Source organism: Rutilus rutilus (genome assembly GCF_951802725.1).
Source record: "Rutilus rutilus genome assembly, chromosome: 1".
NCBI classification, from domain to species: Eukaryota; Metazoa; Chordata; class Actinopteri; order Cypriniformes; family Leuciscidae; genus Rutilus; species Rutilus rutilus.
In genome coordinates this window covers 33,742,196-33,766,294 of record NC_140209.1, presented here as the reverse complement: position 1 = coordinate 33,766,294, position 24,099 = coordinate 33,742,196, and the positions used below count along the sequence as shown (strand labels likewise).

The 24,099-nt window shown below is 41.0% G+C and overlaps 2 protein-coding genes across 3 annotated transcripts in view; both read left to right on the top strand.

Annotated features, from left to right (window-relative positions):
• Nucleotides 1-23,996, top strand: part of pde4a (phosphodiesterase 4A, cAMP-specific) — a 58,146-nt gene extending 34,150 nt beyond the window's left edge. The window contains exons 2-15 of one of the 2 annotated variants that reach the window (XM_084424289.1): nt 302-487; nt 843-879; nt 1,019-1,089; nt 1,879-1,928; nt 7,333-7,445; nt 13,150-13,243; nt 13,414-13,577; nt 13,680-13,778; nt 14,333-14,497; nt 14,630-14,729; nt 19,395-19,549; nt 19,651-19,773; nt 19,943-20,125; nt 20,220-23,996. In XM_084424289.1, the coding sequence (XP_084280415.1) occupies nt 302-487; nt 843-879; nt 1,019-1,089; nt 1,879-1,928; nt 7,333-7,445; nt 13,150-13,243; nt 13,414-13,577; nt 13,680-13,778; nt 14,333-14,497; nt 14,630-14,729; nt 19,395-19,549; nt 19,651-19,773; nt 19,943-20,125; nt 20,220-20,711 (2,032 nt within the window). In that variant the 3' untranslated portion in view covers nt 20,712-23,996. Of the gene's footprint in view, nt 1-301; nt 488-842; nt 880-1,018; nt 1,090-1,878; nt 1,929-7,332; nt 7,446-8,520; nt 9,810-13,149; nt 13,244-13,413; nt 13,578-13,679; nt 13,779-14,332; nt 14,498-14,629; nt 14,730-19,394; nt 19,550-19,650; nt 19,774-19,942; nt 20,126-20,219 lie in introns of those variants that run through there. The other variant, XM_084424290.1, reaches the window with a different exon arrangement.
• LOC311304609 (vascular cell adhesion protein 1) overlaps nt 1-24,099 on the top strand; it is a 660,847-nt gene that overhangs the window by 122,768 nt on the left and 513,980 nt on the right. The window lies entirely within an intron of this gene.

Below are 24,099 nucleotides of genomic sequence, written 5' to 3'. Positions count from 1 at the left end.
TATAGAATATAAATTGTAAAGTGGCGGCTGAAGATTCTCCTCTGATTAGGCTGGTGATTTCCTTTAATGGTTCTTCAGGGTGACACAGTCTTCATCAGCTCTTTATACATTCAGAGAGCGTTTGCTTTCTCTGGAGTAAGAGGCAATCACGATTGTTTGTGTTCCACATCTCTATTTGTGCTGTGTTGGCCAGAGACTGGAAATCTAATGCAGCCACTTGCAAATCATCGTTCGAGCTAAATGACAAGACATTTGTTTTAACTTTCTCCTCCATTTCTTTTTGGTTTCTCTATCTCCACAGCTATGATGGGGAGAATGGGCCCTCTCCTGGCCGCAGCCCTATGGATTCGCAGGCGAGTCCTGGGCTGGTGCTTCATCCCCCCTTCCCTCAGAGTCAGAGAAGGGAATCTTTTCTCTACCGCTCTGACTCCGACTACGACATGTCCCCCAAGACCATGTCACGAAACTCCTCCATCAACAGCGAGGGGTAAGCCGTCTCCCTCAACAAACAGCACACTTTCACCGTTTACTGTCTTCACATTTCATTTCTAAAAGGCCTCAGAGAAAGTTGTTTTATCCCAGAATCACCATGCAGCATTAATCACATCAACTAAATCCCTCTTTACCTGTCTCACTATAATGCTGTTACACCCTCAGAAATGCTCACGCTCTCTGTGACCACTGTGTCTGGATGGCTTTTAAAAAAAAAATCAATTTCCTCACACCTGGGGATGATTCCTTGCCTCATCTCAATACTATAAAAGACCATTTGTAAACATTTACCAAAATGTATAGTATTTTTCCTCCCCATTTACTGGGACTGCTCTTTCCTCTTTCTGCAGTCATGCTGAAGATCTCATAGTCACCCCTTTTGCTCAGGTAAGCCTCTGTTGTGTCTGGCAAACAGTATATAATGAGTGCTAATTGCTTGTCATGACTTGCTGAGTTGGAGTTGAGTGATATCCTGCTGTTCACTTGCTCTCTCTCGCTTTTTCTCCTCTCTGCCTCTTTAATGCAGGTGTTGGCTAGTCTACGAACTGTCAGAAGCAACTTCACCATTCTCGCCAACGTCACGACTCCCACTAACAAGTCAGTTTTTAGCTTTGATGCAACAATTTCTAGATTTCTGCTCTGCCCCCTTATGGCCACCAGTGTTTCCTTTTCAATACAGCATTTTATTATTTTATTTATGATGAATAAATAAAAACAATGTACAAAAATAATGCATATTCACACAGCTTAACTCTAAATCTTAACATAAAAAATTAATCTTATTTCATGTGAAAATAAATGTTAAAATTTGACATTTATTTAAATATGTATTATATAATAAATGTAAATATATATAAATGTATAATATCGTCACCTTCCTAAAATAATTGCTCAAGTCATTTTTTCAGGTTTCTCAGAAAACACAATATATCGACGGTTGCCTTTCAGAGGTTGAGTAGATCTTCGTTCTTCTTGATGCAGCTGCCATCTTGAAAAGCTTGTAAAATTGCCTAAGTCTCATTGTCTTTTGACTTAGGCAAAATAAAACGGCCTAAGTCACACTCTTGACATAGGCCATTATACTACAGGGGTAGAATTGCATGATCTGTTCAACTGAGGATGTGGGCGATTTTACCAGAGGTGGCCAGCATCATGAGGAGATGACTTATGCAAAAAAATATTTTTTGTCAAAAAATTATGTAGGCAATTATTTTAGGAAGATGACGATATATATTTTGAATATTTTTGTGTGTGTAATATTTTATTTTATTTGCTTGGTTCATAACAAGTGCAGCTTTCCTCCCAGTGAGCAATTCTAAATGAATTTATACCAGTAGAGGGCGACGTCTACCACTATCACTGATGTAATGATCTTTTTGTCCACAGGAGGTCACCAGTGACCAGCCAACCAACGGTTCCCCCAGCAACGCTCTCAGGTATGTTTATTGTACTGTAACTTAGTCACTGGTGAGCTTTCTATCTCCCACACTAGCACTCTCCCACACAGTGTCTCTCACATTACGCATACACTTCCTCTTGTAGACACTGTTGCCAGTAAAATACATTACAGCATCAGAAATAGTGGAGCCATATGGGAAACAGGGGCTGGAATCTAACCAGATGCTTTAACTAGCCAAATAACAGCCCTCAGCTGCTAGTTTAAATAAGAAACTCTGAGGCATATAAGCAGTGAAGATGCTGCACATGTTGAGAAAATTAAATAAATTAAATTTGAATTATTTAGAATATAACTTTTATCAGATATTTTAATGTACATTATATGACTAAAAGTATGTGGACACTCTTCTAAATTGCTCGCTTTGAACTCTTTTTTTGTTGTTGCAGCAGTCAACATCATCCCAGTGCACAATGTCCATAGAAATGGTTTAATAAGTCTGTGTAGAAGTTAAATGCACAAATCCCAGATTTGAATGTTTTTTTAACAATTTGGGGATCAAGTGGAATTGTAATGGCTATCCAGGCCCCATTACCTGGAGCCAGTCACATAAACAAAGCCTATATGCTAAGAATGTGTCTTAAAGGGATGGTTCGGAGTAAAATCAACCTAGGGTCCTTTGAACCATAACCTCGAGCCAAACACCCCCCCAGAAGCCTTTTTTTCCCTTGGTCGAACAATATTAAAGTTAGAGCTTATTTAGAGATATCAGCCGAATGGCTTAGTGTAGGTGCTAATGGATCCAAGGTTGTATCTCGTAAATTACCCCACTAATAATGCCCAGAATGGTACCAAAATTCTACAGTAGTACAAATAGGTTATGTACTCATAAAACGGGATTGGAAAAGTTGGAAACATTGGAAAGTTTGTTAGTACATCAGGAGTTTATTTAAATAACACTTGCCTGATGGCTCATGCTACCGCTAACCTGGACGCCGAGGTCACTTCCGTGATTTGGGAAAAGCACGTAAAAGTCCTGGCAGAAAGCGATGCATAAGGATGTAGTGTAATGACGAATTATTATTTTTTCCGAAGTGTTGACAACTTAGTGTTAACTTATAATTGTTGCAAACTGGTACTACCAACAAAATATTATGGCTCGTTTCCACTGAGCGGTACGGTACGGTACGGTACGGAACGGAACGGTACGCATTTATTTGCGTTTCCACCATCAGAAGTTGTGAATGGTACCAAAATGCCGAACCGTACCATACCACTTTTTGGGTACCCTTCCGTTGTGGTACCTAGCACAGTGGTACGGTACTAAAAGGTGGAGCTAGACTCACTGCAGGACGTTGATTGGTTGACAGAGAATCGTCACTTGTGCGTGCTACAAGTGGAATGACAACATAAGAAGCGCCATTTTTTAAAGCAGAACTTGTTAACTTTTTTAACTTAAAGGTGCTGTATGTAGGATCCAGCGGCCTCTAGCGGTGATGTTTCAGATTGCAACAACAGCGCTCGTGCTCGTGAAAAGCAATAAAGTTACAACTGTAGTCTTTCACATCAGATAATGTTAGCAAATGGTCGGCGTTAGCTGGCGAACTAATGATGTCTAACTTGAGCCAACTAAAGCACAAAATCACAATATATTTTACATGCTTTGAAGTATTGTTAGCTTACCTGTCCAAAAGGATGAAAGCCAACTCAGGGTCTGTTTTTATGCCTAAAACAAAGCGGAGGTCTCTCCATAATTCAAACGCTCTGCCAATGTTGATCCGTGTTTTCGTCCTGAGTCGATCCGACTGACGTTTGGCCTGACGAGCTTCAGCAGATAAAAAAATTTTGTTTGTTTTTTAATTTTTTTTGGAGTTTGTGTTGGAGTCTGTGTTGTGCTGGAGGCAGGTCGTTTTTTGGTGTTATCAGACTCCATGTCGTTAGCTGCAGTGCCGTCGCAATAGACTGTATATATAAAACGGAGAGGCTCGGGAGCGCGCATGCACGTCACATCCGGTGGATTTCGCAGAAAATCCGACCCGGAGACTTCACATAAAAATAGGAATACTGGCCTTCAGAGGTAATAGCAAAACGCGAAAAGTGGATCATTGTAATGTGTGATTACAACCCCTTCACAGACGGGCAATAAAAAAAGGATTCATTTTATAAAAAAAGTTACATACAGCACCTTTAATAAAACTGTCTAGAAATCATTTGGATGGTTAAACAACCTGTTCTGGTGATATTGGTGACTTTCCCCGCTCCCCCCAGCATTCCCAGGTGGAAAACCAACCTTGCAACTTGGGGACTACCGTCCCGGCAAGATAGATATTGAAAGTTATGTGAGAAGCGACAACGAGAACGAGCGCGAAACACAAATTGCTTTACGGCAATTCGACATAAACACACGCATGTATGATGCATTACCCACCTCGGTAGACATAGCTCCACATGATACAGTTGGCTTGCTCCGATCATAACAAACGCACATGAGCAGCGGTAGAGAGGGGGAGGAGGCCGCCAGAAGTGAGTTTTTTACGACAGTGTTGGGAAATATACGCCCCACAGCTGTAGGGGGAGCTCGTGGGGAAAACATGCGACAACAAAAGGGAAAATCAGCGAAGAAGTGACTAGAGTTCACTTGCTAGAGTTGCCGAGTTCTGCTTTAATATACAGTTTAATATAATACTACTGTTACTGTGTCACGAAATGTAATTTGAAGAGTTTTTCAGGCGAGAATGTAGTTGTTTAAAGCTCAAATCTGTGCTTTATTTATAAAGATTTATGAAAATTTGAGATCCATGCAATCACCGGGCGCTCGGCGCTCATGTACCCCGCCTGGAACAGCCTTTCCTCGGCTGGTCCTTCTGACGTTTGCCGCTGACTCTGACGTCTCTGTAGTGGTTAAACGAGATATAATTCATCTTGTGTAGACCTAACCGGCGATCTTTGGTCTTGTGAATCTATAATTTGTTCCCTGGCCGAACTGAGGGCTAAGTGAAATTTCATAACTTTATATTTAGCCTATTTAACTTTACTGTTGTATTGTTAGACTAGAGCGCTGACTTTGTATGTTTGACTGAATTGTTTGCTTTATTTCTTATTGTATAGCTTCTTGTACTTTTTACTTATACTTTTATAATGGCTATTATTAATAAAACTGAAATATAACAGAAAGAGACAGGGTTTAGTTTTGTAATTTTTTATTTTATTACATTGAAGATGATCAGAGTACAAATGCACATATTGCCTGCCCTGAACCATATTAATAAGTTTAATATTTTTAAAATTTAAACAAAAAGAGGCAGGGTTGTGTTATATATATATATATATATATATATATATATATATATGTATATATATATATGTATATATATATATTGTTATAAATAGGCTAACGTTACATGCAGTGAATATAATCAATACGCGTTGCCTGAACCACATTTGTGTGGCTATAATGTTTAAGATTTCTTTAAATGAAAACGTAAAGAGGCAGTGTGGTGTTTTATAACATATTTCGTTTTATTGTTGCCTAAAATGTACATACAGAGATAACCGGAGTAACGTTAGCAGAGCGAGCTGACTGACGCTTTGAAGAACGCGCTGTTCCATTTTCAGAATTACCGGAGTCGCGTCCTCGGGAGTCATTCTCCTGAGCTGGACTTGGCAAGTCCGAACTTTGCGTACTTGCTATTGAGAAACGCCTAATGTCGGCGGCGGCACTTGGCTTCTTGTGACAAACATGCCGAGAAGCAAGAACCAGATCTGCTGTATGTCATTGTTGTTTATGTCGCTTTCTTCTTCGCGCGAAAATGACGTCGATCGCTTCTTTCCGGCATAGGCTACACCATGCCTATCAAGTAAGGGTACTGTTGGCAGTGGAATTCAGCCGATTCATGGTTTACCGACCCGAACCGTACCGTACCGCTCAGTTGAAACGAGCCATTAGTGCATTCCTGGAAATGGGCGTTGTTACACTACATCCTTATGCATCACTTTCTGCGTTGATTTTCCCAAATAACGGAAGTGACCTAGCGGTAGCATAAGCCGTCAGGCAAGTGTTATTTAAATAAACTCCTGATGTACTTACAAACTTTCCAATGCCTCGTTTTATGAGTACAGAACCTATTTGTACTACTGTAGAAGTTTGGTATGAGATAAAACCTTGGATCCATTAGCGCCTGCACTAAGCCATTTGACTGATATCTCTAAATAAGCTCTAACTTTAATAATGTTCGACCATGGGAAAAAAGGCTTCGGGGGGGGGGGGGGGGGTTAGGGGTGTCTGGCTCGAGGTCATGGTGCAAAGGACCCTAGGTTGATTTTTCTCCGAACCATCCCTTTAAGACCTAGTTTGACCAACTAGCATTTAGATAAGAAATCAGTCTTGCTTTTCCGATTGCAGACCAATGCACCTTTTTATGCGACTTCAAAAAGTTAGGACCAGCAGTGGCCGGTTGCATAAACTGCTAATCATTTAATTGTTTTCTTCAAGACTTGTATAACTTTTTTAAAGTCAATTACATAAAAAGGTAGATTGGTCTAATTTGAATCCAAAAAGAATGATTACCAGGGGGACTCCGTGATGCAGATTCATACATCTATAGCCGAACAACTTCTTAGAAGAGTGTAAGCTGATATAGCAGCAAAAGGAGGGGTTAATGCTTTTGAAATTAATGTTCAACAAAAGCATTAATGAGGTCAGACACTGAAGTTGGGTGATGTAGCCTGCCTTGGCTTTGTGCAGGCCAGTCCAGTTGAGCAATGACTATACTTATTTTTCTACACACTGAATACATTTGTTGTATTTGTAGTGTTAAACAACATGGTTCCTCTAGATCAGGGGTGTCCAAACTCAGTCCTGGAGGGCCACTGTCCTGCAGAGTTTAGCTCTAGCCTGCCTCAACACCCCTACCTGGAAGTTTCTAGAATGCCTAGTAAGACCTTGATTATCTGGTTCAGGTGTGTTTAATTGGGGTTGGAGCTAAACTCTGCAGGACAGTGGCCCTCCAAGAGCAGGATTGGACATCCCTGCTCTAGATATAACTGATGTAACAGTTCATTTTTGTTGAGCTTTCTTTGATATTTTTATACGTTTATAAATTGGTTTGTCTCTTGATTTCAGAAATTTAGCTGCTGTAGACTTCTTCCTTTTTATTCTCTCATTCCTCTGGTTTAAAAAAGAAAGATTATTCATTCTTACGAGTAAAAAGATTCATTATTTATGAGGCATTTGATCTCTCCATATGAAGCTCTTGAAAGATTCATGCTTGGATGTTTTTTTTTTTTTTTTTTTTTTGAAGACATCACTCAGACAATTCTTTATGTCCTCCTGTCAGGAAACAACATCCCCACTGTTCACAAACGAAGTTCTCACAGCGAGTGTTAAATGTATGCGACACTGCTGTTGTGATGTGATGCTGATGGCTGTCTTATGTCCTGTGCAGATGAGACATACCAGCAGCTGGCTCGGGAGACTCTGGAGGAACTTGACTGGTGTTTGGACCAGCTGGAGACCATTCAGACCCACCGCTCTGTTAGCGAGATGGCTTCCAACAAGGTGTTTCTTCAATCACTTACTGTTGCATCTGTGCTGCCTAGTTTGGTTACCGTATTGTCCTACCTTCTCAAAGACCAATTTTGTGGCCTATCACACTAGGTATTTTTTTCCCATTTCAAGTATCCATTCATGGTTTATAATTTCCACCCTGTACATTTTACGAAACATGTAACATGATTGCCTCAAGAAGAGGTTTCAAGATCTGCCATTTTGTGAATTATCACACATGAAGGACTACATCTATGCATATGCGGAGAAAGATTCTTGAGCAGGTTGTGTGCCGGATCTGATATGGTCCCACCTGAGTGATGTTCCTTTCTTTAATGTATTTTTAATCATCATCCGTAAACACGGAAGCAAATAGCTTTTGTGTGCAATTCTTGCCAGCCTTGTCATACACGCTGCTCTGGTTTGATAATTGTAGAAGAGAAGGAGAGAGAGGGAGAAAAAAGAGGGTTTGTGGATGGGGAGGACATGAAGGAGGGAGGAGGGGGCTGCAGTTTGGTCCTGATGCCAGTGTTTCTGCTGTAACCTTCGTTGCTATCGAGCTGCAGCAAGGTCTACCCTGCCAGTTTATCTATTGGCTCTTCGCTGTGGCCATGAGACATGTGATTTAGATGCTGGCCAATGAAAAATCGGTTGCTCTCTTCCATACCTTGCCTGTTTAAAGAGACAGTACCATGACTTTGGATGTGCAGCTTTTTGTATGGTTGTTTCCATGTACCATATTACTGGTGCTTCATGTGTTTTGCTATATACCTCATAAGATGAACATCAGTATGAGAAGTAAGCAGTGTTTGTGTGTGTATATTACAACATGTGTGAATTGAAGATCTGTCATATATCTCTCACATTAACACACACACACACACACACACACATTCACTCCCATATGCATATTGGCAGAATCATTCATGCAGAGATAAGCGAAAACACTAAAGCCTAGATTATTTCCCCTTCTCTTTGTCAGACTATTAAATACATCTCACACACATACACACACGTACAGACGTTTGTCCATTTTCTACGCTCTTACATGCCGTCTGCCGCACATGCGCTCTTAGGGTGCGTGTACACGCACACACACCCAAGCACGCGCCTCCTGCCACAGCGGCTGATTAGCTTGCGAGATCTGTCTACAGCATCCAGGGAAACAGAGCGAGAGGCAGAGCATCGGCTGAGCTGCATCGGCGAGGCTGACACCGTGTGTGGATTAAACAGTGGGGCTGCTGAAGAGAGCTGCTTTGTGCTGACAGGACTGGCATTGTGCTTCATGGACTGTGCGCTCTGAACACAACTCGCTGGGAACGCTGGGCCCGGGTCCTGGAGCTCTGCGGTGGGGGAGGGGCGTCGACGCAGGGAGAGAGAAAAAGGATGTTTTTCCAGACCACCGCTCTCTTGTGTAGTTTGGCTTTTGACTGAAGGCCCCGTCTTTTCTTGTGTTTCTGTCTGCTTGTTTCCGTTGTCCTCTCTGTCTACTCTTAACCGCTTTCTCCGGCTGCTACCTGTGTGTTGTTGTTGTTTTCCTTCCTCGTCCTGTCACCCCTCAGTCAGTCTCCATTAGCTATTTGCTCCATCTCCATCTTTCTCCTTACCTCCTATAATTCCTCTGTTCTCCTTCCCTCCGCATCCTCTCTGTGTCCTTCAGACGGTTCCGTCTCTTTGACTCTCCATCTTTGTCCGTTCCACCCCTCGTCACTTTCTCCCCCTCCTGTTTGATCATTGGGTCAGCTCTACTCAGCTGCTGGGATGAGATGTAGTTCCTTCGGCCTGTGGATTTGGGCGGCTCCTGGCGGGCCGTTCGCAGGGGACACTCGCCTGCAGATCGCCGTGGGGCCCACTCAGTGGTTTTCAGGAGGGCCTGGTTCTCACACTGCTTGCTGCATGTAGAGAGACAGCCTTAGCGAGCGCTTGCCGCTGGACTTTTACCCCCTTGCTCCCCGCCTCTTGGGGGCAGCCGTCACTCTGGAGCACCCTGGCCGGCTAGGCTGCGGCCTCTCTGCCCACACCCTGACCGCACCCACATGCCGCTGGAGCACCCGCCGCGCTTCGGCCCCCGTGCACTTCCGCGCCTCTTGCCTTTGCCAACGGTCCACGCCATCCGTCACCCTCAGCATGGGCGTGGTGGAGGCCATTGACCCAACGCCCTCTTCCTGCCCCTCACCTGTGCCCGGAGGCTACCGGCTGGCCCACTCCTCCAGCTACAGCCCCCTGCAGGGGAGAAGAGGGTCAGAGCTGGAGCTTGAGGCAGCTGCAGATGGGGTGCTGGATGGGGGTGGTCAGGCCACCGAGCGGAGGGCCCCCTTCATGGATCTGTTCTGCGATACCTGCTCCAAACCCTGGCTGATTGGTTGGTGGGACCAGGTAGGGTCAGCATGAATAGAAAAAGGTTGCTAAATATCTGTTAACAAACTTCAGGTCCAGAAAAGGAGAAAGGATGTTTGCTCAGCAGGATGATAAACAGAAATGTGGGGGGAAAGAAAAGTTGCTTAGGTGATTGAACTGTAATGCTTCTGGAACAGACAACATGTGATAAGACCGATGTTCGTTGTATGCTGGTGTATCCAAATTTGTATCAGTCTCCAGAACTCAAGTGTGATTTTAAACCTGAGCTCTAACTTAGGCACTTATTCAGTGACACTTTTGAGAGCTAGGGAGAAAATGGCTGCCGCCAAAGCACTTGGCTTACGTTGTTTTAGTGCCTTGTTTTAGAATTGGACAGAACCTGTACGGTTCTCAGGATACCTCAACTGCACTCTTCCCACTTCCTCTATCTTTCCCTCTATCTCTGGTTTGGGAACAGGCTTTATCTGCTCAATATTTGGTAGCTTTTTTCTGCATAGTTCTTTCATCTAAGACTTGTTTACTGTTGAGATGTTTGACGCCGATCATGATGATGTTGAAATGTGGCAGAATCAGTGTTTGTGTTTTAATTCTATCCAGCAACAGCACACCTTAAATCTATCACAGGTAAAACTTAAGGTTTGTTCTTGCCGGATAGAATTAAAAACATTGGGACATAATCTGTGACTCTGTGCCACATTTCAGCATGGAAAGGGATGCCCTCTGTGGTTTCAGGGAACTGTTTTCTATTTCTTTGTTCTTAATTGTTGAATGACAGATGTGTTTTATCTATGTTGCTGAATAGACCTGTAGAAATTAGCTCATTGAAATGCAGAAGCACAGCATCAAACTCAACTATCAAGCTTAGTCTTAATAAATAATAAAGGCAACAGATAGTATCAGACTCCCCTAGTAACACATATTTGTATTAATTTGGTCTGATTTCCTTTCCACATGATCTGGTATCATCTTGGTCCTCTAGAGGATGCATGCATGCTAAAAACAGTTGGCACTCTGTGAATGTTTAAATAATGACTCAGCACAGTACAAACAGATCCTTGGTACAGTATGTAATATGCACTTGCACAGGGAAGAGAGTTTTGTACATGAAGCTTTATATAAACTCTGTGTGAGATAGACATTGTGCACTGATCCCTAAGAGAACATTCAGGAAGATTCAGGTTTAGAGTGAGGGAGTTTATACTGTGATTGTGAAAGGAAAATTACTTAGAATCAATAAATATTTTGATTTAACATTGATTGATTGTTATTTCCCCTATTGTGTTGTTGATTAGATATTGTGAATTATTTTATGGCATTCTCACATTGTCTTCAAACCTGATGTCAGGGACACTGTCATCAAAACACTCTATATTTTGCTAGCTATAGAAGATTTAAAAACAACGATAATGATGCATGTAATATAAATTATACATTTGCATATGGCTAATACACAGAACACACATGTCCATATCATCTAGGAAGGGAATTAGATGCACACCATGAAAGAGAATGAATAGAAACACAATCAATGGAAAAATATGACTGCAGAGGAAAAAGGATAGAATGTGGAGGACAGACATGAAAAGAGACAGGAAACAAAAAGGAGGGCTTAAAGAGAGAGATAAAGACAGAATGGAGGAGAACAGAATAGATGGAGAGTGATACAGAGAGTGTTGACCTTGGAGGAGGTCAGAGACAGACACCTGCCTACTCTCTCAGATTGTCACCCAACCCATCGCCTCACTCCCATCATGCTGCAGGAGGGACTGTGAGGAGGCAGTTGCTAAGGAAACCTGCTGGTTTCCATGGAGATTGTAATGTGTGAAGGACCAGTCAGTGGGACAGACCAGGGGTCTTATCGGAGTCGTGCTGTGCGACTGTGTAGTTGTCTTGTGTTATCTGCTGAAGTTGCACAATTTCAGTCATTTGAGTCACATACGTATTTTGTTTCTTATAAACAACTAATTTTGCTACAAATCTGTTTTCTTTTTTTTGTTAAGCAGTGGTTTTCGGAGATGTGAGATCATTCAACAATGTTCTCCCCTCATGGCAATTACTTAATTAGATTTTAATTAAAGACAGGCCCTTCCTCTAACCCCACAATGTTACAGCTACAACATTAGAAATGCCTTAGGTTTATTTGCATGTATATATCTGCACACTTTATAAGCACAAGCTCTATATAACCTGGCAGTACCACATATACGGCATGTTTGGGTAACATAATTCAGATATTTTCAACATATGTCTTCTGCCTATATGCCTTGCAGTAAAGCAAAAGTAACAATCTGAATAATAGAGAAGAATATAAGCCGTAATGGGATAGTTCACCCAAATAATTTCAATTCTGTCATCATTTACTCAACCACCTGTCGTTCTAAACCTGTATGACTATTTCTTCCATGTTTTTGTCCATACAATAAAAGTCAGTAGTTTGAGTCATGTTGTTTGAAACCCCCAACATTCTTGATGATTTTTTTATTCCATTTTGGGATGAATTATGCCTTTTGATATGTACATACCCTTTCCAAAAAATTTGAATATCATGGAAATAAAATAAATATTATTTATTTCTATAATTCCATTCAAAACGTTAAACTTCCATAGATTATAGATTCAGGGCCCACAACTTAAACGATTTCAAGTATTTAGTTGTTTATTTGTACATAATTTGGGCTTCCAGCTCATAAAACCCACGAAAACAGGATTTAATTTTTTTTGAATATTACATGAAATCACACAGTAATTACACAGTGCAGTGTACCATGGCCATTGAACCAGGTTTTGGTTATTTTGGCAGTGTGGGCAGGTGCAAATCCTGCTGGAAAATGAAGTCAGCATCTCCATAAAGCTTGTCTGCTGAAGGACGCATGAAGTGCTCTGAAAATGTCCTGGTAGACGGCTGCGTTGAGTGGACAGCACAGTGGACCAACACCAGGCGATGACATGGCTCCCCAAACCAACACAGACTGTGGAAACTTCACACTGGACTTCAAGCATCTTGGATTGTGTGCCTCTCCATTCTTCCTCCAGACTCTGGGACCTTGGTTTCCAAATGAGATGCAAAATTTGCTTTCATCAGAAAAGAGGACTTTGGTCCACTGTGCTTTATTAAATCCAGAGTCAATGCAGCCGTCTACCAGGACATCTTCAGAGCACTTCATGCTTCCTTCATTTTCCATCAGGATTTTCCAGACCCTTTCCATTTTTTGGAAAGGGTCTGTATTTGACATCTTACTATGTGATAACAAAGTCAATTTCTTTTCAAATGGACAAAAACTTTCCATTTTCTGTATACTTATAACTCTCCTCTCTTCCCTGTCTATCTATCTCCATCTTTCCCTTTTCCTATCTCTAGTTCAAGAGGATGTTAAACAGGGAACTGTCTCATCTGTCTGAGATGAGCCGCTCTGGTAATCAGGTGTCCGAATACATCTCCACTACGTTCCTAGGTAAGCGAGTCCGCTCACGCTCTGCTTTGTACATCTCAGCCCTTTGCTTCTTAGTTTCAGCATTGCAGTAGGTTATAGTAGAGTACATGCACTACTCTGAAACACTCAATGCTTAATGATTTGAAATGAGCTGTCATCTGTTAAAAGTCCATGCATTTGTTGTGTCCCAGACAAGCAGAATGAGGTGGATATTCCCTCTCCTACGCTCCGGGAGCGAGAGAAACCAATGTCTCACATCAGCGGAGTCAAGAAGCTTACACATAGCTCGAGCCTCACTAGTGCAGCCCTGCCCCGCTTCGGGGTCAAAACCGAGCAGGAGGACGCACTGGCTAGGGTACAGACACAATGCATACACACAGCACTCTATTTGACCATTATCAGTATTAAAAACTCTGTTTGTCGAATGGATTTGTTATAATTGAATTTATCTTTACAGGAGCTGAATGATTTAAACAAGTGGGGCCTTAATATCTTCCACGTGGCTGAGTACTCCAATAACAGACCTCTAAGTTGCATGATGTTTGCTATCTTCCAGGTGTGTGGTCCCTGGTTTTTGCTATGAATGCTTCTGTGCTGTGCTTATGAAAAATGCCAGATGCAAAGATGTCGGTGTGGTTTTGCATGCTCATTATTAGGGATGGGTAAAAATATTTGAACAATCGATATATTGATTCCTTAAAATCCCTAAATCAATATTTTACTCAATGCCTGTTTTCAGTGGCTATGTGGAAATATGTTTGTACTTCCCGTCTTGCACATGCCACAGCATTCTGCTGAACTAACTCACTAGTTGATAATTTTCGGAAAGTTCGAAGATTCGCTCTATCAGTGTTCCTGCTGAGTTGTGAATGTGAGTCTGTAGTCTGTTTGAATGTGATGCAATAAAAAAATGTGTAATGTGGAAAACACTGCGCTGTACAAGCATTAGCAGAGAAATTATTTCTTCATACTATATGTAAGCATAATAGACATTACAACTGAAATATACCCAACTGAATTACTCAGCCCTACTAGTTACAAAAGCAAACCTCTTCATCCTTTATATTGACCATTCACTATGTTCTGTCTACGTTCTGCAATGCATTAAAGGAAAGGGATCTACTGAAGACATTTGGGATACCAGTGGATACGTTTATCACCTATGTAATGACACTGGAAGACCACTACCATGCCAACGTGGCCTATCACAACAGCCTGCATGCTGCTGATGTCACACAGTCAACACATGTGCTGCTCTCCACACCGGCACTGGACGTGAGTATATTCTAACATGGGAGAGCCAGTGCTCATTCAGAAGCAAAAAGTTTCATAATCTGAAATCAAGATTTCAAAGTCAGCAACGACACTATACATAATGACCATTGTACTCCTGTATCTTCCCACCAGGCTGTTTTCACTGATCTTGAAATCCTGGCTGCATTGTTCGCTGCTGCCATTCATGATGTAGACCACCCTGGAGTTTCCAACCAGTTCCTCATCAACACCAGTAAGTCTACATTGTAAAAAAATATGATGTTGATGAATCATCCTAGGCTGCGTTTCCCAAAAGCATCTTAAGCCTAAGGCAGATTGTAGAACTATTGACACCAATGGTCTCTACGATCAACTTAGCTCAATATGGTTTTAAGAAATGCAGCCCTGATCATTTGACAAGTATTATATGACAAAAACATGCATGTCAATTGGTGAGTTGGACATCTAAGAACTGGTTTAGGGCAGCACAGATTTACAGGGCTCAATGATATGAATGTATTCTGCTTTTTCAACGGGCCACATCATAAAATAAACATTCATTTTTATTTTAACAATGTATTTTAATATTTGCTAGAAATAATATTAAATAAAATGTAATTAAATGCTTCCAAGACCATCATAAGTCATTTTTGCAATTTTGTCAAAATCTAATCTGTGTTAGTCAGCTACAACCCCATTTCCAGAAAAGTTGGGAGATTTTGTAAAATGCAATAAAATCAAGAATCTGTGATTTGTTTAAATTCTCCTGAACCTTTATTTAACAAAAAAAAAAAAGATTTCCAATGGTGTCACTAACCAACTTAATTGTATTTTGTAAATATAAACACATTTTTGCAACACACTCCAAAAAAGTTGGGACTTTCCTTTTCCTTTCCTTTTAATCACACTTTTTAATCATTCGGGAATTGAGGATACTAATTGTTGCACTTTTGCAAGTGTAATTTTTGCCCAGTCTCGCCTGATACAAGACATCTGCTCAACAGTCCGTGATCATCGTTGTATGATTCTCCTTTTCATGATGGGTCACACGTTTCAATAGGAGACAGATCTGGACTGCAGGTGTAGAGTGTCTACTAAACCACTGTTGTAGCACATGCAGAATGAGGCTTCCCAAGAAAGATGTCATTTTGATGCCATTAAAGGCACACTTTGCAGTTTCCGTTTTTCTCAAACAGCGACCCCTAGAGTCGTTATGGAGAACTTGTATTCAACGTTACTGTCGTAAATACACTCTATGCACGAACGCTGCTGACGTATTTCCGGTAGAATCTCAGCCAGCGTCTTTACTTCCGCATAGCACGTTCTATAGCGAAGTGTACTAGAGGCAAAACTTTCATAAAATTAATTTTCTCAGAAACGGAGACAACGATTTTAGAAACTGATTCGCTAGTCGGATTTTGCATGATATGAGAGAATACTCACCCTCAAAGTTGTCGATGTAGCTCGAAATATATAATTTAAAGCCCTTCTCTTTCTTACTCTTAGGTGTGACAGCTAACTGCCTCACAATATTGTTAACATCATTCACGTTAACCGCTGGAAGTTCTTGTAAACAGCGGGTGTAATTTACCATTATCGCCACCGAATGCAAAAACGGCTTCCGACGCAGCACCGGATGTAACTGGGTGGGCTGAGACAAAACGCAGAAGCGATCATGCATAGAGCCTATACCATTCACGCAGAGCCGTCGTTTTCTTTTCCTTGACTCTTCCGACCGCAGTTTCTTCATCGACTCTTGATTCACGCCTGAAATGCGTGCTAGTGTCTTCCATTAGAGTCCTGCACGGGTTCGGACGGGTGACCCGCAAATTTTGCTCAAACGGGTGAAAAATATCCAACTGTGTCGGATACGGGTGCAGGTCGGGTCGGACACGGGGGAAACACGGGTCTAAACACGGGTTTAAAACAATCACATGCAAACGTAAAAATATATGCAGATTTTTAGGAACACATCTACAAAAATATGCCTGTATTTCAAGTTGATAAAATAATTTAAAATCCACATCAGTTTATTTGTACCCACGCGCCACGCCCTCCCAGTATCTATAACGTTACCTAGGCTAAAAATGCATCATAACCGCGCGTGCGCGATCTGCCTGCAGTCGTCGAGATGGATGCTGAGGAGTTGAAGAAAAGAATAGCTAGTGGAGATTGTAAAGTTGTCGACAATACGTCATCAAAAATCAAGTCCAGTGTGTGGGAGAAATTTGGAGTTATCTGAAGAAAATATTGTGAAAGGCTTATTTGCTGCATGCATTTTCGATTGAACCCAAAATTGTCAGATGCAGGCTAGACGAAATTGCGTGGCAGATATAGTGTTGTAGCCGCGTCTGTTCGATTGGTAAAATGTTACAAGGCTATTCAGTTTTGTGGTAACGTTAGCCATGTTCTTCATGTACCGGCCTTTTGACAGCTTCGGCTGAAGTTGTCCTTGTATGTCCTAATAACTTCTGTATGACCTGGCAATAAACATTTTTGTAATTGTGTCTATAATGTGATTGGCTAAACTGATTTTATTTCGGGTGCAGGTCGGGTGTCGGTTCTATTTTAAGCGGGTCGGGTGCGGATTTTAATTAGTGCTGCTGTCGGAAAACGGGTCGGATGCAGTTTTAAGCACTGCGGGTATGGGCAGATGCGGATTTACAAAATCGGACCCGTGCAGGACTCTGTCTTCCATAGAGGCTGCTTCATATGTTGTTGATGTATGTGACGTCGTGCCGTCGCAAGTCGTGATTCTCGTGCCACCACTCAAACCTGTATTGCTGGTTTTGCCAGCAGCATGCCCCCCCTGCTTTGCTATCGGGATGATTCGCCCAACTACGAGTTCGTTTACCATCAAAATGATTTCGAAGCTGTTATATTAAGGTACAAATCTTGCATAGTGTGCCTTTAAATGTCTCTGTACAATCCCAATATACGTCTCCACTTCAGTGGTACCTTCACACACATGCAAGTCACTCGTACTGTTTGCACTGATGCACTCCTATTCCATGGCAGATGTTTGCTTTTGCACCTGTCGCCGATCAAAGTCTAGATTGTCCCTTTCGACTTTGGGACTGAGAGCTCAAAGTTAGTTTTTTGCAAAAACAAGCTGAAATGTGGACTCATCTGACCACAACACACAAATGACAACAGTTTTCCCAAGCCAATGTGATTATATTTAACACAGTAAAAGTTTATCATGCAATGGTCACACACATTTAACAGAGGTTTCCGGTCTTGTCCCACATGGACTGAGATTTCTATGGATTCCCTGAATCTTCTCACAATATTATGTATCCCCTTATGAAAATTAAGTATACTTCAAGTTCATTTTATTAAGAATACTTTAGTGAAGTTCAAGTTTATTTTTATGTAGTAAGTATACTAATATCAATGTAATAGAAGTATACTTGTAAGTGTACTGTTTCAATACTACTTGGGACTAAATTGGCCCACTTTTTAGTATATAAAAGTATACTTGTAAGTGTACTATAAGTGTAACAGTACTAGTAAACTTTAAGTACACAACTAGTTTACAACTAAGTTTTTCGCTTGCACTATAAGTTAACTTATAGGCATACTGATAGTTTATATTTGTAGCACATTTTTAGTTTATGAATTCCACTTTAAAGTGTACTCTCAGTAAACTACTAGATTAGTAGTTTTATAAATGAACATAACCATACTTATAGTTTACTATTTTTTAATTATTTTTGCACTTTAGGTATACTATGTTCCTATTTAGGTATTCATTTTTTTATACTTGAAAAATAACTATACTTTAACTCTTTCCATTTAAAAAAAAAAGTTTATTCTAGCTTCACACTTGAATCTGAGTAAGTTTCATTAAAAAAGCAACATTTTAATCAAAAAGCTGAGAAAATCGCATTTTTGTCAAAGACTACATCCAGATTGGATTCAGAACGATGATCAAAACACAGATGGAGTAGATCGAGTCCATTTGATTTATATGCTGGTTCGTTGCAATCTTACATTGAGAAATTCGAATTGTTTGACAATCCTCTCATGCAATTTGGCACAAAGTGGTGAACCATGACCCATCTTTGCTTGCAAAGAATGAGCCTTTGGTGAAGCTCCTTTTATACCCAATCACAATACCCTCACCCATTACAAATTCACATGCTTATTGTGGACTGTCAAAACAGTTGGATATTCTAGTCTTTTCACTTTTATTTTGCCTCTTTCCCAACTTTTTTGGAGTGTGTTCCAGCCATCAAAATCAAAATTTGTTTATATTTACAAAAATACAATTAAGTTAGTCAGTGAAAACTTTGGAAATATATTCTTCATACCTTTGTCAGTTAAATAAAGGTTCAAGAGAATTAACTAATCAAATCAAATCTTTTGGAAATGGGGTTATAGATAATTATATGGATAACTTGGCTTGCCATGGTAATGCCGGAGAAAAATATCCTGTATCTGAGAACAAAATGAGGAAAATCAGCAACCACACATATTGTATTGTTCTCTGTTTTCTAAAACGCTTGTTTTTTTGAAGTACTGTACCCAACAGAGGACATATGTGCAGTTCCTCAACCTTTCTATACAGGGTCTACTCTGCCACCCCACTTTTCATGTGTCCTTTATTTTAGTCTGAACTAATTAATAAAGCTTGTAAATCATTTCCCATATTTTCTTAAGTTTCATTTACATTTTTTGTTAAAAAAAAAAAAAAATTAATTCAATGTTTGGATTAAAATATGTGTCCAACTATCGACAACAGCAGAATACATTTCCAGGGCATAAAAATGTATGTAGAAGATCAACAAATGTATGTTTTTCAGTATTTAGTATTGGCCAAAACAACTCTTTCACACTGGCCATGGGCCCAGTGGGCAATCCTCGCTGGTGAGCCATGAAATCCACTGATAGCCTGGTCTGCTCTGTTTCACAGACTCAGAATTGGCATTAATGTACAACGATGAATCTGTACTGGAGAACCACCACCTGGCTGTAGGCTTCAAGCTTCTGCATGAGGAGAACTGTGACATCTTTCAGAACCTCACCAAACGGCAACGGCAGAGTCTGCGCAAGCTGGTCATTGACATGGTTAGATGCTCATTGCACTGCACTAAACATTCGATTATTTTTGAATTTCTGAGGGTCTACACTTTTATTTCCTGTATAAATGGTGCTGCTCGTCTTCTTAGGTTCTGGCAACAGACATGTCAAAGCATATGAGCTTGCTGGCAGATCTTAAGACAATGGTGGAGACCAAGAAAGTGACCAGTTCAGGAGTGCTGATGCTGGACCATTATAATGACCGAATACAGGTGATTACCAACAAATGTGTTTCTTTATAATGCAACAAAACTGTTTAAAACTAGAATGTCAAAAATGACATGTGTCTGCAAGTGCAGACCAGAAAAGAGAAAAGAGAAACGCCTTAGTCACAAGTGTGTGTGTGTGTGTGTGTGTGTGTGTGTGTGTGTGTGTGTGTAGGTCCTGAGGAACATGGTGCACTGTGCTGACCTTAGTAACCCAACGAAGCCCCTGGCAGTGTACAGGCAGTGGACTGAGCGCATTATGGAGGAGTTCTTCCGGCAGGGCGATAAAGAGCGAGAGCGTGGGATGGAAATCAGCCCCATGTGTGACAAACACACTGCGTCTGTGGAAAAGAGTCAGGTACACATATAAACACCCACACAAACATAAATTCTTAACCTTCTCTGACATAAGCTGCTCCTAAAGAGTCTATATGTTGGGTTTCCTGATTTAGGTGGGCTTTATCGATTATATTGTGCATCCCCTGTGGGAGACCTGGGGGGACCTGGTCCACCCTGATGCTCAGGAAATTTTGGACACCCTTGAGGACAACCGGGACTGGTACCAAAGCACCATTCCCCAGAGCCCGTCACCACCGCCTGACGGCCCAGATAACGAGCTTGAATCCTGCACGAGCAAATTCCAGTTTCAGCTCACCCTGGAGGGAGAAACAGGACAGGTCGGTTCTCCCAGTCATAACCACATAGGCAACCATGGTCAGGAGGCAAACAAAGAAGACGAGGAGGCGGTGGAAGCTGAGGAGGACGAGGCAGAAGAAAAAATGGAGGACGGGGAGGAGGTGACAGAGGTAGTGGTCGAGAGATCGGGACGGAGGAGACTGCAGGTTCAGTCAGTAGTTGAGGAGGAGGACGAGAGACAGTCTGATGAGAGCCCCGTGGAGGAGACGGAGGAGGAGAAGTCGTCCTCTCCTACCGATGACACGTAATACGTCCGACTCAAGGAACAGCTGTCTGGCCCAGAGGGCTAAGTAGGGGCCATCCTTCAGAAACTCTGTCCCTACGCTTTACCGTTCACATAGGACTCTTCTGTTTCTGATAGCTAGACCATAAACAGATTAAGTCTTGTGTACAAATCCAATAAGACATTTTATTTTATTTTTCAAAAAGGGAACAAAATAATATTGATATCAGAGAAGTATTTAACACAGCAACTGTAGATTACGAGTGTGAGCTGGAGTCCATCCAGCAGTGAGGGTGAATTTGGATGGAGAAACAGAATTATGGTGGGGTTTGTAAAGGGCCATTACGTCAGTGTAGCACTCTGGAATTTCCACACATACGCATACACACATTCACAGACGTACATGAATTTCGATCGAAAATAACGACACCACCATAGTACATGCAAACACGCGGATGTGTGTCTGTGTATGTGTTCAGGGGGCCTGGATCTGAAAGGAATCTCTTTGGGAAAAAGCCATCTCAAGAAGGAGCATCGGTGTCAATAAATCAGCGTTTAAAGCATTCCAACAGGGACTTAAATCCTCAGATTCACGTGTTGAGAGAAATCTGAGAGACTTTTTTTCTATTTCTGTCATAGCGAGAACACAGTTGCATCTGCTGGGAAAATGAGATAATGTCCGCAGTCCAAAAAACTGTGGAGGGATGAGGATGTCGGAAATGATTCGTTACGTTGGTCCCACCCCCTCTTACCCTTTACCCAGGAGTGCTACCAGTGCAAGATGGCTGTGTGCCTTTCTGAACCACCAGCTTCAACTCTGGAGCTGTTGTGAAGCAATGCATCATGGGACAGGAGTGTCTGCTTTTGTCTTCATCTTTGATTGTCTTTTTCTCTTTTTAAGCAATCTATCTCCATCGATTATGGTTTGTGCCCGCACGGAGCGTTCGCATTGTCTTTGTGATAATTCCTGCTTTCATCCGTCAGTCTTCCTCGGTCGCTTTCAAGCCAACCGAGCATTAGGATTTATCACTGTCACTGCTCATGGACTGCCCTCACTTTCCATGCGAATAATAAATGATAGTCACTTTCCGAGAATAAGCCATGTGACGCTTTGAAACATATGTTTTGCCTTCTTTTTGTTTTGTTTTGTTATATCCATTCCTGCCAAATTTGTAAAAGTAACAGTCTCTCAATTGCAGCACAAATTCGCACAGACTCTCTCTCACCTTCACCCACTCACGCTGGTAATACATTCTCTGTCTACACCACAACACACTACATTACGTTTTGCCAAAGGAATGAGTGCTTAGCTGATAAGTTGGAGAAGCATTGATCGAGGATGGTGAGAGAGGGATGAGAGAAAGACGTTGGTGGTTAGATGCTGGAAAGCGATAAACGGAGTCACATGCAGCCATATTGAGTTTGATGCTTTTTGCCTTAATGTCAACTGCAGGGTTTCTACCTGTCACATTGTGGAATAATAAGATGTTGGCATTATATCCCAGACTACTTGTTTCATGTCTATATGCCTTGCTAAATGTCTGTGAGTACACAATAGCTCCATCTGGAGGTGTAGGGTAGTTTTTTTTTGCATGGCAAAGTTCGGTTCAGACAGAGGAAGCAGGTCATACCACTAAAATAAACTGTTGCTCTAATGTATTTCATGTCCGGCATCTTTTCGCGATGTCTATTTGACTTTTCACCATCTTTTAAAGGCAGAAAGACAGAGAGAGACAGAAAGTAAGAGAATGAGAGAGTTCTCAGGTTGATGTTTGATTTGCAATATTGCCTCTCTCTCATCTCAGAACTTTTTAGTTTGGTTTTAGTTCAGTTTAATAAACCAATTGTTGCTATATTGAGGGGCAGCGTTTGCAAGCATTCCTCTTGAAATATGATATAACAAGCTAGTTTCTGCTGGTCAGTAGCTTAGCTTTCCTCAAGCCTGTGTCTGTCAGAGCAGTGACTTGAGGTCATGCTAGTACATATATGAAAAGTGTACTTGTCTGTGACGGGATTAGAGGATGTCATGGGATAAATTTTCATTTGGCGGACCACAGGAGGAAAGCCAGAGGTTACACGATTGGTTTGTGCAAACTAACGTCACTCCCATTCCATTTGCCTGTCTTACCTTAAAATGCTTTGTTGTGTGGCTTTTCGTTAATGTTGTGAGCACTACGCTAACAAATAATATTTGCCATTTTAACACGACACTGTAGCAATTGTTTCTTATTAAGAAATTATTAAAATTAATTCCTTGCTGCCATTCTTTTTGGATATCAAAAGGAAAAAACAAGTGTTTTCTTTGAACAGTTTGTGTACAGTTTTTATTTTTGTATCATTCTGGTTTGATGGTTTAAAAATCAAAACTACTAATATAAATAGTAGACGAAATCACTGCTTGTTTTGTATATACTGTAATGTTGAATTGTAAATTTGAGATCTCTCAGAATCCGTCACTGTCACAATGAGTCACTTTTAGTTGTAATGAACTGTAGTTGAATTGTGGAATTTCATAGGCGACCCCCGCCTTCCCCTTTCTTTCCCCTGCCATTCATTTGGGGGATTTTAGTCAACCTCCCACCACCTTTAAATGTGAATATTTGAATTGTATTGGAAAACAGACTAATCATCAGTTATTTCTAAAACTTGTCTTTACCAGCACTTTATTTTGTCTGTAGAACGGTGTTGTGAGATGGCTGATATCAAGGGGAATGGTATGGCATGGCACAGGGTGAGCACTTTAAATGGCTTGGCCCAAACGTCGTCTTTTTGGTCCTCAATGCCATTTCCTGCTAAAGCTCTGAGCAACATCAGCTACTCTGTGTCAATAATCTGCACTGTAAAGGCTTTTAATAGGGGTTTTAAATACTTCTGTGAGGTTAATGACCAAGAGGCAGTCAGAAAGATGACGTGGCTTAATCAGAGAATAGTTTTTCTTAGTACTTTAAAGTCATGCCTCATGAGACTCTCCAATGAAATTATTCTCTGGGCTTTAAATAATATGTTACTTGTTCACAGGTTATGGTAATAATATAAATGAAAAAGAAAACACAGGAAAATGATTGTAATATTTGTACATTATATTGCTGTAATGTGTATAATGTGTCCAAGTTATTTTATATTATATTATTTTTATGAAAGGTTTTCCTCTGAGAGAACTGAGTTGTCATTTTGTGAATAAAATGCATTTAATAAGCAAACGGCTATATATAAAAACACAAATATATAAATATATACCAGTATATTTTTTTCTTTCACTGTTCAGTACTGTAAAGTGTGTTGAAAATACAAATAAAGGACGATTTTTCTAATAAATGCAATATCTGGATTTTTCTGTTTTCTTTTTTTCCATGTCCAGCCTCATATTACAGTAATGGCAGCATGCAATGAGGCTGATTTGTGTGCATCATCAT